Source organism: Conger conger, chromosome 9 (genome assembly GCF_963514075.1).
Source record: "Conger conger chromosome 9, fConCon1.1, whole genome shotgun sequence".
Classification (NCBI taxonomy): domain Eukaryota; kingdom Metazoa; phylum Chordata; class Actinopteri; order Anguilliformes; family Congridae; genus Conger; species Conger conger.
The window spans coordinates 22,828,980-22,841,531 of record NC_083768.1 but is presented as its reverse complement, the minus strand read 5'-3'; the positions used below and the strand labels follow the sequence as shown (position 1 = coordinate 22,841,531).

The 12,552-nt window shown below is 50.4% G+C and overlaps 1 protein-coding gene across 1 annotated transcript in view; it reads left to right on the top strand.

The window, feature by feature from the left end:
- Positions 1 to 12,552, top strand: part of trit1 (tRNA isopentenyltransferase 1) — a 37,382-nt gene that overhangs the window by 12,192 nt on the left and 12,638 nt on the right. The window contains exons 2-7 of the mRNA XM_061254823.1: positions 1,097 to 1,237; positions 4,477 to 4,575; positions 5,824 to 5,969; positions 7,367 to 7,509; positions 8,006 to 8,117; positions 11,648 to 11,760. Of these exons, the coding sequence (XP_061110807.1) occupies positions 1,097 to 1,237; positions 4,477 to 4,575; positions 5,824 to 5,969; positions 7,367 to 7,509; positions 8,006 to 8,117; positions 11,648 to 11,760 (754 nt within the window). The remainder of the gene's footprint in view (positions 1 to 1,096; positions 1,238 to 4,476; positions 4,576 to 5,823; positions 5,970 to 7,366; positions 7,510 to 8,005; positions 8,118 to 11,647; positions 11,761 to 12,552) is intronic.

Here is a 12,552-nt window from a genome sequence, read left to right as displayed (position 1 = left end):
CGTGAAGCTGCGTTGTGTAAACCGCATCAGGGCTGAAAACATTCTGTCGGGTGTGGTTTTGGGCAGGGCTGAAATGTGTGGTATTGTTAATTTCTCTGAAGGGAGGTGGGGAGGGTCGGAGCAGGAAACTGCTGCTTTAAACGGGAGAAGCGGTCACCGGCTCGTGCAGTCGTTTCCTTAAATAGCTTCCTGCCGAACCCATTCCCCTCGCGGGTCTGGCTGGCGGGGGCGCCATGCAGAGTGAGGTCTTAATAATTCAGATGCAGGTTTCGCTCTCAGGAACTGCACGCGATGGCGTTACTGCAGCGCACAGGCGAGTGTCGCTGTCTGGGGAGGGCGGGGGGGGGGGTTTCTTCCGGAAGGTTCTTGGAGTCATCCCAAACCGTTCCCTGAAGTGATGCACTTTCATTTTTGTCTCCTCGCGCACCAAGTTAGTGACGTGAAACGGTGAACCTTGAACCTGTACGGAGATTTCCCTCTGTCGTAAAGTTTATTGTTTGCAGTGGATTTGCGATGGTAAGAAAATGAGCCAGCTCTTTGTTTAGTTTGTCTCATTGTGTGCAGTAATGTGAATTAGTGATAAGAGGGTTGCGGCCGTGTCCCCTTGTTATTTATTGTTTCCTTATGCTGTTCTCTGTAGCTGTAGGAAATCATCGTTTGTTATCAAAGTCATACCTAACTTCAGTGCTACCGGCTGCAGTCAGACCTGGCAAGCAGACCTTTTATTCAAAGCAAGTTGATTAGACTAAGCAGGGGACAGTCCCCCCCTGGAGCAATGTGTGGTTAAGGGCCCTGCACAAGGCCCCAACAGCTGTGCAGATCTTATCGCGGCTAGACCGGGTCACAGTCATGTACCTTAGCCACTATGCTACAGGCTGCCCCCACCAGAGGTGTCACCAAATTTCTACATGCGAGTCCAACTTTATTTAGTTTGTGCTATCTTTCAGATGTTAGTGACAGCCATTAAGGAGCAACTGACTACAAAGATGCCAATTTATTTCCTTCCTGCTGTTGTCATCAGTCAGGGACCAGACCTTCTCCCATGTGAATTCATTAGTGACAGATGTTGTGTTTTTTTTTTTTTTTGACCCCTCAGATTTACCAAGGGCTGGACATCATCACCAACAAAGTGACTGCAGAAGAGCAAGCTCAGTGCGCACACCACATGATCAGCTTCGTGGACCCGCTGGTGACCAACTACACGGTGGTAGACTTCAGGAACAAGGCCCTGTCTCTCATATCCTACCTGCCTCGCTGACTGCTCCAGAGGCACTGCCTCAGTGGTCTCCTTACTTTTATGTAACCTGAGTGTCTGCAACGGCCTGTCAGTTTGTGAGCTGAGGAAGTTCTTCCTTTTGGCAGGGGGAGCAAAGGTTATGGTTACTGAGTTACTTATTAAGGAACTTGCCTTAGAAACGTACCGTCCCGCAGATTTGAAATTGGCTCTGCACCAAACCAGATCAGCAGAGCACCAAACCAGATCAGCAGACCACGTAACCTTCCATTGTGTTGACCTAACTTTAGGCTGTTTTTTTTTTTTTTTTTTTACTTTTTTTTACTTGTTTGAACCATAGTTTTTGTTCAGGCCAATCCTCCTGACAGCTGGTGTTAATCTTTCTAAAGACTGTTCAAGAAAGAGGCACAGTCTTTCACTTAACTGGAAAACTAGAGGCTCATGTCTCTGCTTACTGAAGGTTTTAAAATCCTACTGCTCCCCAGCAGTGAAGTGGCTTGCTGAACTCCGAGTCTCACTGGCTGGATAGGGCCTGCTTACCCTGTGCAGGATGCTGGATGATGGACTGCGAGTGAGGAAGCTTCTCTCTTTAGGTTTGGTGCTGGACGCTGGTTTGTTTGAGGGCATAACTGCTCGCACACGTGCGTGTCCGTACTTCCCCTGCAATCCCCTGCAGGCGTGTCGGTGCGGCTGTGATCAGCGGAGGGGATATTAATAGCCGTAGCGGACGAGCTGTGTGTCTGCAGGGTGGAGACCGCGCTGTGGCAGTGGGGCGGGCAGAAACTGGCTGTGATTCACGCTCATTCACACGCTCGCACACCGTCGCGGTCAGACGTACAGACCCTCACACCGCGTATGCCTACTCCGCTCTTTATTGGGAGGCTGCCTAAATGCTAGCTGTGGAAAAAAAAAAAAAATCTGTCTGTCATTGGCCGTGTTTATGAAATCAGAGCTAGCTGCTGAGCTAGTTGATATTCTCCAATGATAGCTAGTTAGCATATTCATTTTAAAGTTGCTACTGAGAAACATGTCATTTCACCTATGCACATTCTGCACACGTACATGCCGAATCTAACAATGCCAAGACACGGGATAGGTGGCATCATTTACACACACCAGCGGCGTTTCTCCACCTTCAAGCATAATCTCAGTCACACACACACACACACACACACATACGCATGCATACACACGCATGTGCACACACACACACACACACACACACACACACACTCACCAGGCTGTCTTCAGCAGAAGCCACTGGGGCAGAATGACCTGCAGCGGGGCTGCTGCTGTTGGGATGCTGAGGTATGAAAGGTAGTCAATGGGCAGGATAATGCAGGGATCATGGGCTGTCAGCCTCTCTCTGCTTTACATGCTGCTCACAGAGAGACTCTTCACAGCTCCCTCCCTCTTTCTCTCCACTCCCTCCCTCCCTCCCTCCCTCCATCTCCATCTCTCCCTCGCTACCTCCCTGTCTGCCCCAGTGTACCATTATGTTCTTCTCCCTGCCTCACTGCCCTGTTTTTTTTCTGTCTCCTTTTCTCTTCATCTCCCTTCCTGTCTGGCGCACTGCCTAGTTTTCCTTCTTTCCTTCTCTCTCTGTCTCTCTGTCTCTCTGTCTCTCTCTCTCTCTCTCTCTGTCTCTCTCTCTCTGTCTCTTTCTCTCTGTCTCTCTCTCTCTCTCTCTCTCTCTCTCTCTCTCTCTCTCTCTGTCTGTCTGTCTGTCTGTCTGTCTCACTCTCTCCTGGAGTGTGGTAGGTTGGGGGGCATGTTGGAAATGGTAAGGGGTTGGTGTACAGCGCTACAAACTCAATTTACATGGCAGCTGTACATATGGGGGCCAAGGTATAGGGTGGCAGAAAAGGGAGAGTTTATGTGCTGAACTTCATTGTGGGCAGGCTAAGCTGGCTACATGGCTCAGCAGGAAGAATAGGAGGCTGGGGACAGGCAACTGTGAGGCAGGAGATGTTTTATGGGGCTAAGGGCGAAATTTGCCTTTTACTCTCTTTTGCAAAAATACAGACGTTTTTGTCATTGTGAGGGATTGATGGAGCATTGTGTAATGTTGATGGGGTGGGGAGGCTGGATCTTCATGTTTAGTGGTATCAAGTGCTTTTGTTGTGTGCCTTGTGCTGTTTTGTCATAGTGTTTCTCTCCCCCTCTGTGTGTGTGTCTCTCTCCCTCTGTGTGTGTGTGTGTGTGTGTATGTGTGTGTGTCTCTCTCTCTCTCTCTCTCTCTCTCTCTCTCTCTCTCTCTCTCTCTCTCTCTCTCTCTCTCTCTCTCTCTCTCTCTCTCTCTCTCTCTCTCTCTCTGCCTTACTGCAGTACTCCCTCCTTCCTCCGGGTCTCTCACCCTCTTGCTTGCTCCTTCTCTTTCTCCTCCCTCTGTCTAGCTCTGTTTATCCCTCTGTCACTCTCTCAATCCCCCTCTCTCTTTCACTCTTCCTCGGTCTCTCTGGGTGCTGGGGACCATGAGTGATGAGCTCTGATCGTGTTCTTATTGTCAGAACAGTTATCTAATTGTGAGAGGGGAGGGGGGTTAGAGACGGGGAGGAAGGATATTGTTCACATGCCTGTAGATACAGGCGAGCTGCAGCTCTGCTCTTATGACTGTACAGTAAGAGCTGATCTGGACTCATTAACAGTTCACTGCTGCTGGCCTGCAAGGCTTTACTGAGAATCATTTTTTTGTGCTACAAAGAAGGCTTATAACATCTTTGGTATGACCAGAAGTAACTGAATATATATTCGGTTTGGTATTGCTAAGGGAGCTGCCAGGTCAGACGTGATTGAATTTTCACCAGTGCAAGCTTTTATTTCAAAAAATGATTTGCCTACTTTCTATATTTGTTGCATGTTGCATTATACAGATGTTTATGTTTGGAGTGGGTATATTCAGATCAATTGGAAGACTACACACATGCATGAACCCACCAACACAATTGTTATAAATATACAGAGATGACACTTTTTAAATATTGCCCATCCTGTTGGCGGGGTGTTTTCTGAAGCAGCTTGGATGAAGTACCTTCATCTAGGGCACGGCGGCTTGGGTATTTCAAACCCGAGCCCAGTTTGCTATCCATAAATCCATGCTGTTTGTGTTGAAGCCCGTTTTAATACGGTTGTTTAACGCTTCGATCTCGATCCGTTTCCTTTGTAATAAAAGCTTTGATGTGGCTGTTTGATGGCCTGCTGTTTTATGAGTGGGACGACACGTTTGCTCCTTAACGTGCCACATTGAGGACGTGCACGGCAGAGAGAAGCTGCCCATCATCGTGGGAGGCACCAACTACTACATCGAGGCCCTGCTGTGGGAGGTGCTCACCGGCACGAGGGTAAGCTAAGACCGAACCACTAAAGGACACGCCGAACGTTTGAGGATTGGTTTTGACACCTTTGTTCCAGCTGTGGGTGAATGGTGGCCAAGCTGTTTGTGGTTGTAGTTTAGTTTTGGATAAAACCTGTGATGGACATTTTGTTGGGGAAGGGGGATCAGAGGCGCATAGTATGTGACAGAGGACTGTGGAGAATCCAGTGTTGCAGGGCCGCAGTGTCTGCTGGCTTTCCGTGTGTTTTAGCCCCTGTGAACAGTTTGAAGACGTTGATTGGGTAAAATAACCCACACTCCTTGTTATCAAGGCCTTAATTGGCTGCTGACTTAAAGGAAACCGCAAATACCTGCAGATACTGGAGTTTTGACACCCCTGATGTCGAGAATATGGCTAAAAGGAGTGGAATGGTCGGAGCAGGAACAGTGAGATTGTATTAATGCAAATCCATGCTGTCTGACATTACCATTGCACAGATTATACATGGAAGAATACTACTGACAACTTCTGTGAATCATTATGAAGCTCTTGCTCTGGAAAGAAAAATAATTTGATTGGGTCATTAGTCGGTGATTGACAGTGCAGGCTTTTTATACCTCCCGTTAAGCCTCAGTGCCTCATCATTAGTGTAGAAAAGGTGTGAGCAGGTGCTAAAATAGGCATGGAAGCAGGCATTGAATGCCTCTGGGTAGGTAGGTGTGTAATGAGAAGGTCCGGTAACAGAAGGAGGTTGAGGCTGGATCGCTGTCAGTGGGCATCTGCCAATCAGGTGAATGGACGGGGGTGCAGAGGGGCAGGTGGTGACATGGACCCAGCACAGAGTTATGAACCGTGAAACGGGTTTCGTGCCACTGTATAAAAAATTAAAAAGCCATGTTATTTCACTGAAGTGGACAGCTGATATCACGGCTTATATTTCCCTGGTGGAGATTGTTTTATACTGTGTAGGTGTAGGTGGTCTAAATTGCACTGTCCTTCACTGTTACGGGTTTTGACTGGTGGAAAAATAATTTTCTCGGCGTCCTACGCCGGCGCCATGTCTTAGTCATTCCAGCAGATGAGGCCTTTATTAATGTGTGCATTCATAACAATGTCTACCATCTCATTGTATTACTGCCAATTATTGTCCAGTTGAAATGTAAGACCCGTGTTACACATTGAGCTCCACAGCTGGTCTGTCACTGTAGTACACGTGAAATGACTTATGATCGGATGTAGGTGCTGACTGGCGCTGGTCTTCTCCTCCCTCTGCAGGAGAGCAAAGGAGACGGCAGGAGTTCACCCGAACGCAGGGCGAAGCTGGAGAACCTGGGCGGGGCAGAGCTGCACCGCCGGCTGTCTGAGGTAGACCCTGACAGGGCGGCCGTGCTCCACCCCCACGACGTGCGCAAGCTTGCAAGGTAACCGCTTCCTCTGCACTCCTCAAACTGAGCATCCCTCTGCGAAACCAACAATGCTGAAAGATGTAGTACCCATTGATGGAAATTTGAGTTTCTCAACCTGGCTACTGGATACCAGTTCACTTATTTCAGTAGAGGAGAGTGAAATTAACCCGGCTGGCCATCAACAATCCTACGCCGAACAGCTGGCATGAAAGGGTTCAGATATGGCTTTGTGTCCTGGCTTTTCAAAAATAAAAACTTTAGTAGTCGGAGATAATTGTTTTGTGAAGGAAACGTTGCCAATGTTTCATTGTCAGTTGAACTGTCCGCTTTGAACTGCTGGCATGCAGCGCACGCCCTCTTCTGCTTTATTCACCGCATGTAATTAATGGTCCTGTTTAAAATGACCACAAAAAGAGCTGAGCCAGCTTATAACCTGATGTTTTGCGTCATATTGCAATATTGAACAGTCTCTTTATTCTAAGAGGACGGTTTTGATGTTGGTGCATTATTGATAAAATAAAAGGCTCGTCGTATTGGTAGCAGGAACAATGGCGGTAATAGAGGTGACGGAGACGGGGGGCCTCCTCCTGTGACCAGCGCGTCAGGATGTGTGCATGAGGCGATGGGTTTGTGCGTGCTTTTAGCTGCGGCTCGTCAGGACTTCAGGCCTTTCCTCCGCCTCCTCCCGTTCGCTGGTGTCCACCGTCTTTTCCGAAGCGTTTCCGAAGCGCCTGTGAACTCCCCTCCCCCTTCCCAGCCTCGTTGGGCCGTTACCGCATCCAGGCCTCCGTCGTCGTAACTTAGCTTTAGCGTTGTGCCGCCGTTCCTGTCGGCGGTTGGCGAAGCGTCTCCAGGGCTTTGATTCCTCTGTATTGTTTCACGGGACGGCGGTTTTCAAAACGTTGTTTTTCTTTTTTCCTCTTCCGGATTGAGGGAATGTTACGAGGGTGTCGATAAACGCCTTTTTCAAGCCGGCGTGACTCACAGGCTCACCGGCGTGCGCGAAGCGGAATGCGCTCGCCTCTCCGACCGGGGAGACGTGTGAATGGAAGCGAGGCGCTGACGCGTGCCTTTCGTCAGGAGCGTGAGAAACCTGCCAGATCTGAGAGCTGGGGGGAGCAGTGAGACTGCACAACTGTGACTTATGGGAGGCACTTGTGGCTTTTATTATATAATGTATTATGCGTTGATGATAACCATAAAAATATAGTACAGGAACGATGATAATAAGTGAAATGATCTTAGTAAAAATCGTAATAATAATGGCATATTAACTGGTTGTTTACTGTTGGACTTGCACTGCTGTGGAAGGTCACTGGCCCGGAATTCCCCTCTCTGCGGATGTCTGCGTGTCAGTTACTTTGCAGAGGAAAGGGTGGGACGCAGAGCGGCGTGTGGTCTGTGTTTTCCAGGAGCCTGCAGGTGCACCAGGAGACCGGCGTACCCCACAGCCGTCTGCTGGAGGAGCAGAGGGGGCAGGAGGGCGGCGGGGAGCTGGGCGGGCCCCTGCGCTTCCCACACACCTGCGTCTTCTGGCTGCACGCCAACATGGAAGGTGAGGGAGGCTGTGGGAACCCAGACCCGTCTCCCCCATGGGCGTTCTTCCCTCCGCTTCAGCACACTCTGAGGCTCGTAACCCCGCCCGCATTCTCCACCACCTGCCGGATTTCGCGTGTTTGTGTGCCAGTGTGGCCGCAGTGGGCGTGGAGTATGTGTTCATTAACCGCCCCGAGTGCAGCCATTATTAGATTAACTTTATGGTGGCATAGTTGTTAAGGAGTCGGGCTTGTAACCGAAAGGTTGCCGCGTTCCCAGGTGCGAATGTGGTCTTGTACCCCCGAGCAAGGCATGTAGCATAATGGCTGTAAATGGATAGCATGTGTGAGCTATGCAAGTCAGCCCACATAAAAAGCATCTGGCAAGCAGGTAAATAATGCATGTTAGAGTGGGGACTGGAAGTGTTCAGCGAGTGATGTACCTGCACAGGAAGCTGTTAATAAGGCTGAAAAAGTGGTCTCACGCTGGCTCCATGCCCCCCCACCCCCTACCAGATCTGGATGGGAGGCTGGACAGGCGTGTGGATGCGATGCTCTCGGCCGGACTGATCCAGGAGCTGCAGGAGTTCCACCGGCGGCACAACGAGCAGAAGGTCCAGGAGAGCAGGTAGGCTTCGCTCCGGAGCCCCGGGCACCCCGCCAACCGGCCCCGAACATCCCTGTGACGTCACTCCCCCGCCCTGCTGCGTTCGGTTAGGGGTGGGCTCCTGTAGGTGTGTTTGTCGACACACGGGCATGTGGTCTTCGTGGAACGTAAACAGCTTAATAATTTACGAAATCCAGCTTCTTATTGATCTCGGATATTGGATATTTCAGGGGGTCGGGGGATTGAAAGCTGATCAAGGGTTTATCTCAGGAAACCATTTCGTTGACGGAGACATACACACACCAGTGTAGGACAGTGTGAGGCCCAGACAATTTACCCCCCACGTCACCATACGGGGGCAGCCCAGAGAGAGAGCAGGTGATGTCAGACGTGTCGTAACCAGACAGCTGGAGGGTGGAGGAACCGGAGCAGAACCCGTTCCTTAGTCAGCCGTTGGATTCGCTGACGTGTCCGGGCACGGTGCGGGGAACGGGATGTGCTTGCCGGAGGAACCGGGCCTGGGCGAGGCAGAGCGCTTGGCTTCGGCTGTGACCCACAGGCAGGTACTGCGTGCGGGAAAGAATTCTGTAGCTCTGAGCAGAGGGGTGAGGGGGCGTACCTCACACACATCCACACAAATCCCACCATGAATGCATCACAGTACAGACTGCCCCCCTCCTCCCTTACCACAACATTAAAACAAGATGTAAGAGTACACTCATTAGCTGCTTAGCCTAAATCCAGTTTGTGTAGTGTAAGATTCGTTGTTTGTTTTCTTCATGGACGTTTTTTTTTTTCCGGTTGATACTCATCTAAACGTCTTTTTGATTAAACTGCCCTTTCTGGTTCTAAATGATCTGAGAACCTGTCTCATTCGCTCATAAAGGCCTTTCTGGGAAACTGCTGCTATTGCCACAGGCAGGAACGTCTGTGGAACATTTATAGAACATTTATAGAACTTCTCAGATGAGTGGGTTGTGTGTGGGCGTTAGGTGGTGCGGTTTGGGCCGTCTGGTTCGCCTCCTGCAGGACGAGTACTCCTAGTTTCCGGAACAGCCCGTGGGTTTTCAGTGAAGATATCACTGTACTGCTCCAAGCTCTGAGGGCTCTGTGTTTCTCTGTATACCGGCTTCCTGCTTTCTAAGTCTTTCTCTTTTTTTTTGTTATCTCCCGCTTCAATAAATAAGGAGAAGAACAGACACTTCAGATTCTGTTTTCTGATGGTTCCACTTGGTTCCCCTTCACTGTTGAGTGGTAAAAGGAAGGGGTTTAAACTCTCTTGGGCTTAAGGAGAGCTTTGCTGTGTGTGTGTGCGCACCTGTGTGTTCTGTGTTTGTGAGTAACTACTGTTTCCAGGGCTGCAGCCAGAAAGAGTCCTGCAGTGGTTTTGATGGATGCAGCCAGTGAGCCAGTCCTGCACTGATAAAGGACATTAAGATTGACTGCAAAATTTGTCCTGTTTTAAAGAAGGGGCATTTCATGAAATCGTTTCCAACAAGAGTGTGTGAGTGTAAATCTGAATATGTGTGCCCGTGCGCATGCTTGTGCGTGTGTGTGTTTGCATGTGTGCACATGCTTGTGCATATGTGTGTTTGTGCATGCGTGTGTGTGCGCCTGCTTCTGCGTGTGCGTGCATAAATGCACCTAAACTCCTTTCCTGAGTGTTTTCCCTGGCCTCCAGCAGAGGGAATGAGTGTGTGAGTGTGTGAGTGTGTGAGTGTGTGAGTGTGTGAGTGTGTGAGTGTGTGAGTGTGTGAGTGTGTCTCCCTGGGGACATGGTAGAGGTGTAAGAGATCAGGCGATGGTGAGTGTGTGTGTGTGTGTGTGTGTGTGTGTGTGTGTGTGTGTGTGTGTGTGTGTGAGTGTGTGAGGACATGGTGGAGGTGTAAGAGATCAGGCGATGGCGCTGGTGAGAGTGTGAGTGTGTGTATGTGTGTGTATGTGAACATGGTAGAGGTGTAAGAGATCAGGTCATGGCGCTGGTGAGAGTGTGAGTGTGTGTATGTGTGTGTATGTGAACATGGTGGAGGTGTAAGAGATCAGGCGATGGCGCTGGTGAGAGTGTGAGTGTGCGTATGTGTGTGTATGTGCACATGGTGGAGGTGTAAGAGCTCAGGCGATGGCGCTGGTGAGAGTGTGTGTGCGTATGTGTGTGTATGTGAACATGGTGGAGGTGTAAGAGATCAGGCGATGGCGCTGGTGAGAGTGTGAGTGTGCGTATGTGTGTGTATGTGCACATGGTGGAGGTGTAAGAGCTCAGGCGATGGCGCTGGTGAGAGTGTGAGTGTGTATGTGTGTGTATGTGAACATGGTGGAGGTGTAAGAGATCAGGCGATGGCGCTGGTGAGAGTGTGTGTGTGCGTATGTGTGTGTATGTGAACATGGTGGAGGTGTAAGAGATCAGGCCATGGCGCTGGTGAGAGTGAACGCGCTTGCCGCTGCTGGTGACACTGCGCTGTCTGGGGCCCGTCAGGGCGGGGCTGCGGGGGATTGATGCGCCGGTGGCGTTCTGCCCGGCCTCTGTCGCACCGTCTCCCCGGACTCCGTGATTGATTCCCACCCTCCCTCTCTCAGACCCCGCCTCCCCGGCCCAACAAACTGACCACCCAGCACATTCTCCTCTCTTCCCTCGCCGTCTGCCCTCCCCCCCCATTCTCTCAGTCTCCTCTTTCTGAACCGGCTCACATCACGGCAAGGTCAAATCTCTCCTGCTCTCGTTCCCTCGCTCTCTTATCTCTCCCATTCTCTCTCTCTCTGGCTCGCTCTTTCTCGCTCTCGTTCTGTCTCTCTCCCTCTCCTTCCCCTCATTTGTAGTAGTGCGAGCGTCAGATGGAAGCTGCTTGCCCTCAGCCTCTTGTCCGTCCCCCGGTCACACGGGGCCAGATTCGGGCTGTCGGGCCGATGTCAGCGCCTGCGGGCACGTCCCCTTGTTTGACGGACTCTGAGGGCCCGTCCGGCCGGCGGCCTGGCTGGAGGAGCGGGGCCCTGCACAATAAGGAGGAATGAAAGGGAGGAGAGGATGATGATGATGCCTCAGGATCAGACCCCGTTCATAACCGCGGACGTTCGGACGGGCTGTCCCCAGCCGGCCTCAACACGCCTCCCAGGCTGTTCTTCTGCATAATTAACATTTGTTTCTACTGTAAAAGAAATTACACTGCTGAAGTTATTGCAGATCATAACACGGTGAATTAGCTAATTCCTGCATTAGCATATTAGTAAAAGCTGTTCTGGGCTCCGAGACGCTGAAGCAGCAGTGCTGTGAATTTCTCCTATTAGCGTCAGTCAGAGGCTGTGGATTCGGTGCAAACAGAACTCATTATGTCATAATTGGTCTGCCAGCCAAACGCGAACGCGGTCATGAGCACCTGTTCAGGAGCCAACTGCTTTTGGGACGCGCCAGTAAAACCCAGACTGAGGCGTTCCACACAGCTTTGTAAAGGGCTTCAAGCACGTGCGGGAATGTCTGCTCTACAGGTTGCCACGGATACGATCGGCGTTTAAATGACGATGGTGACGTCTCGGTTAGCTGCTCCTCCTGTGTCTCCCAGGCAGGACTACCAGCATGGCATCTTCCAGTCCATCGGCTTTAAGGAGTTCCACGAGTACCTGACTGCGGACACCGAGGTCAGCGAGGAGAAGAGGGCTGAGCTGCTGAATACAGGTGAAAAACTCAACTGCTTCTTAAGGGGAGACCAGCACAGAGACGTCGACTGCTTCTTAAGGAGAGACCAGCACAGAGACATTGACAGGTTCTTAAGGAGAGACCAGCACAGAGACATCGACTGCTTCTTAAGGAGAGACCAGCACAGAGACATTGACTGCTTCTTAAGGAGAGACCAGCACAGAGACATCGACTGCTTCTTAAGGAGAGACCAGCACAGAGACATTGACTGCTTCTTAAGGAGAGACCAGCACAGAGACATCGACTGCTTCTTAAGGAGAGACCAGCACAGATACATTGACTGCTTCTTAAGGAGAGACCAGCACAGATACATTGACTGCTTCTTAAGGAGAGACCAGCACAGAGACATTGACTGCTTCTTAAAGAGAGACTAGCACAGAAACATTGACAGGTTCTTAAGGAGAGACCCGCACAGAAATAGAAACTGCTTCTTAAGGAGAGACCAGCACAGACAGAAACTGCTTTTTAAGGAGAGACCCACACAGAGATATTGACAGGTTCTTAAGGAGAGACCCGCACAGAAATATTGCCAGGTTCTTAAGGAGAGACCCGCACAGAAATATTGCCAGGTTCTTAAGGAGAGACCCACACAGAGATATTGACAAGTTCTTTCAGGTTCAATTCTCAGACAGCGTATACCGCCTTTGTGCCCTTAAGCTGGGTACTTGTTTTGAGTTGAAGTGTAACTGGAGTGTTTATGCAGCTTTATAAATGGGCACACACAAGCGGGGGAAGTGTCTGTGAACAGGGCTGCTCGCTAACTGAATAAAC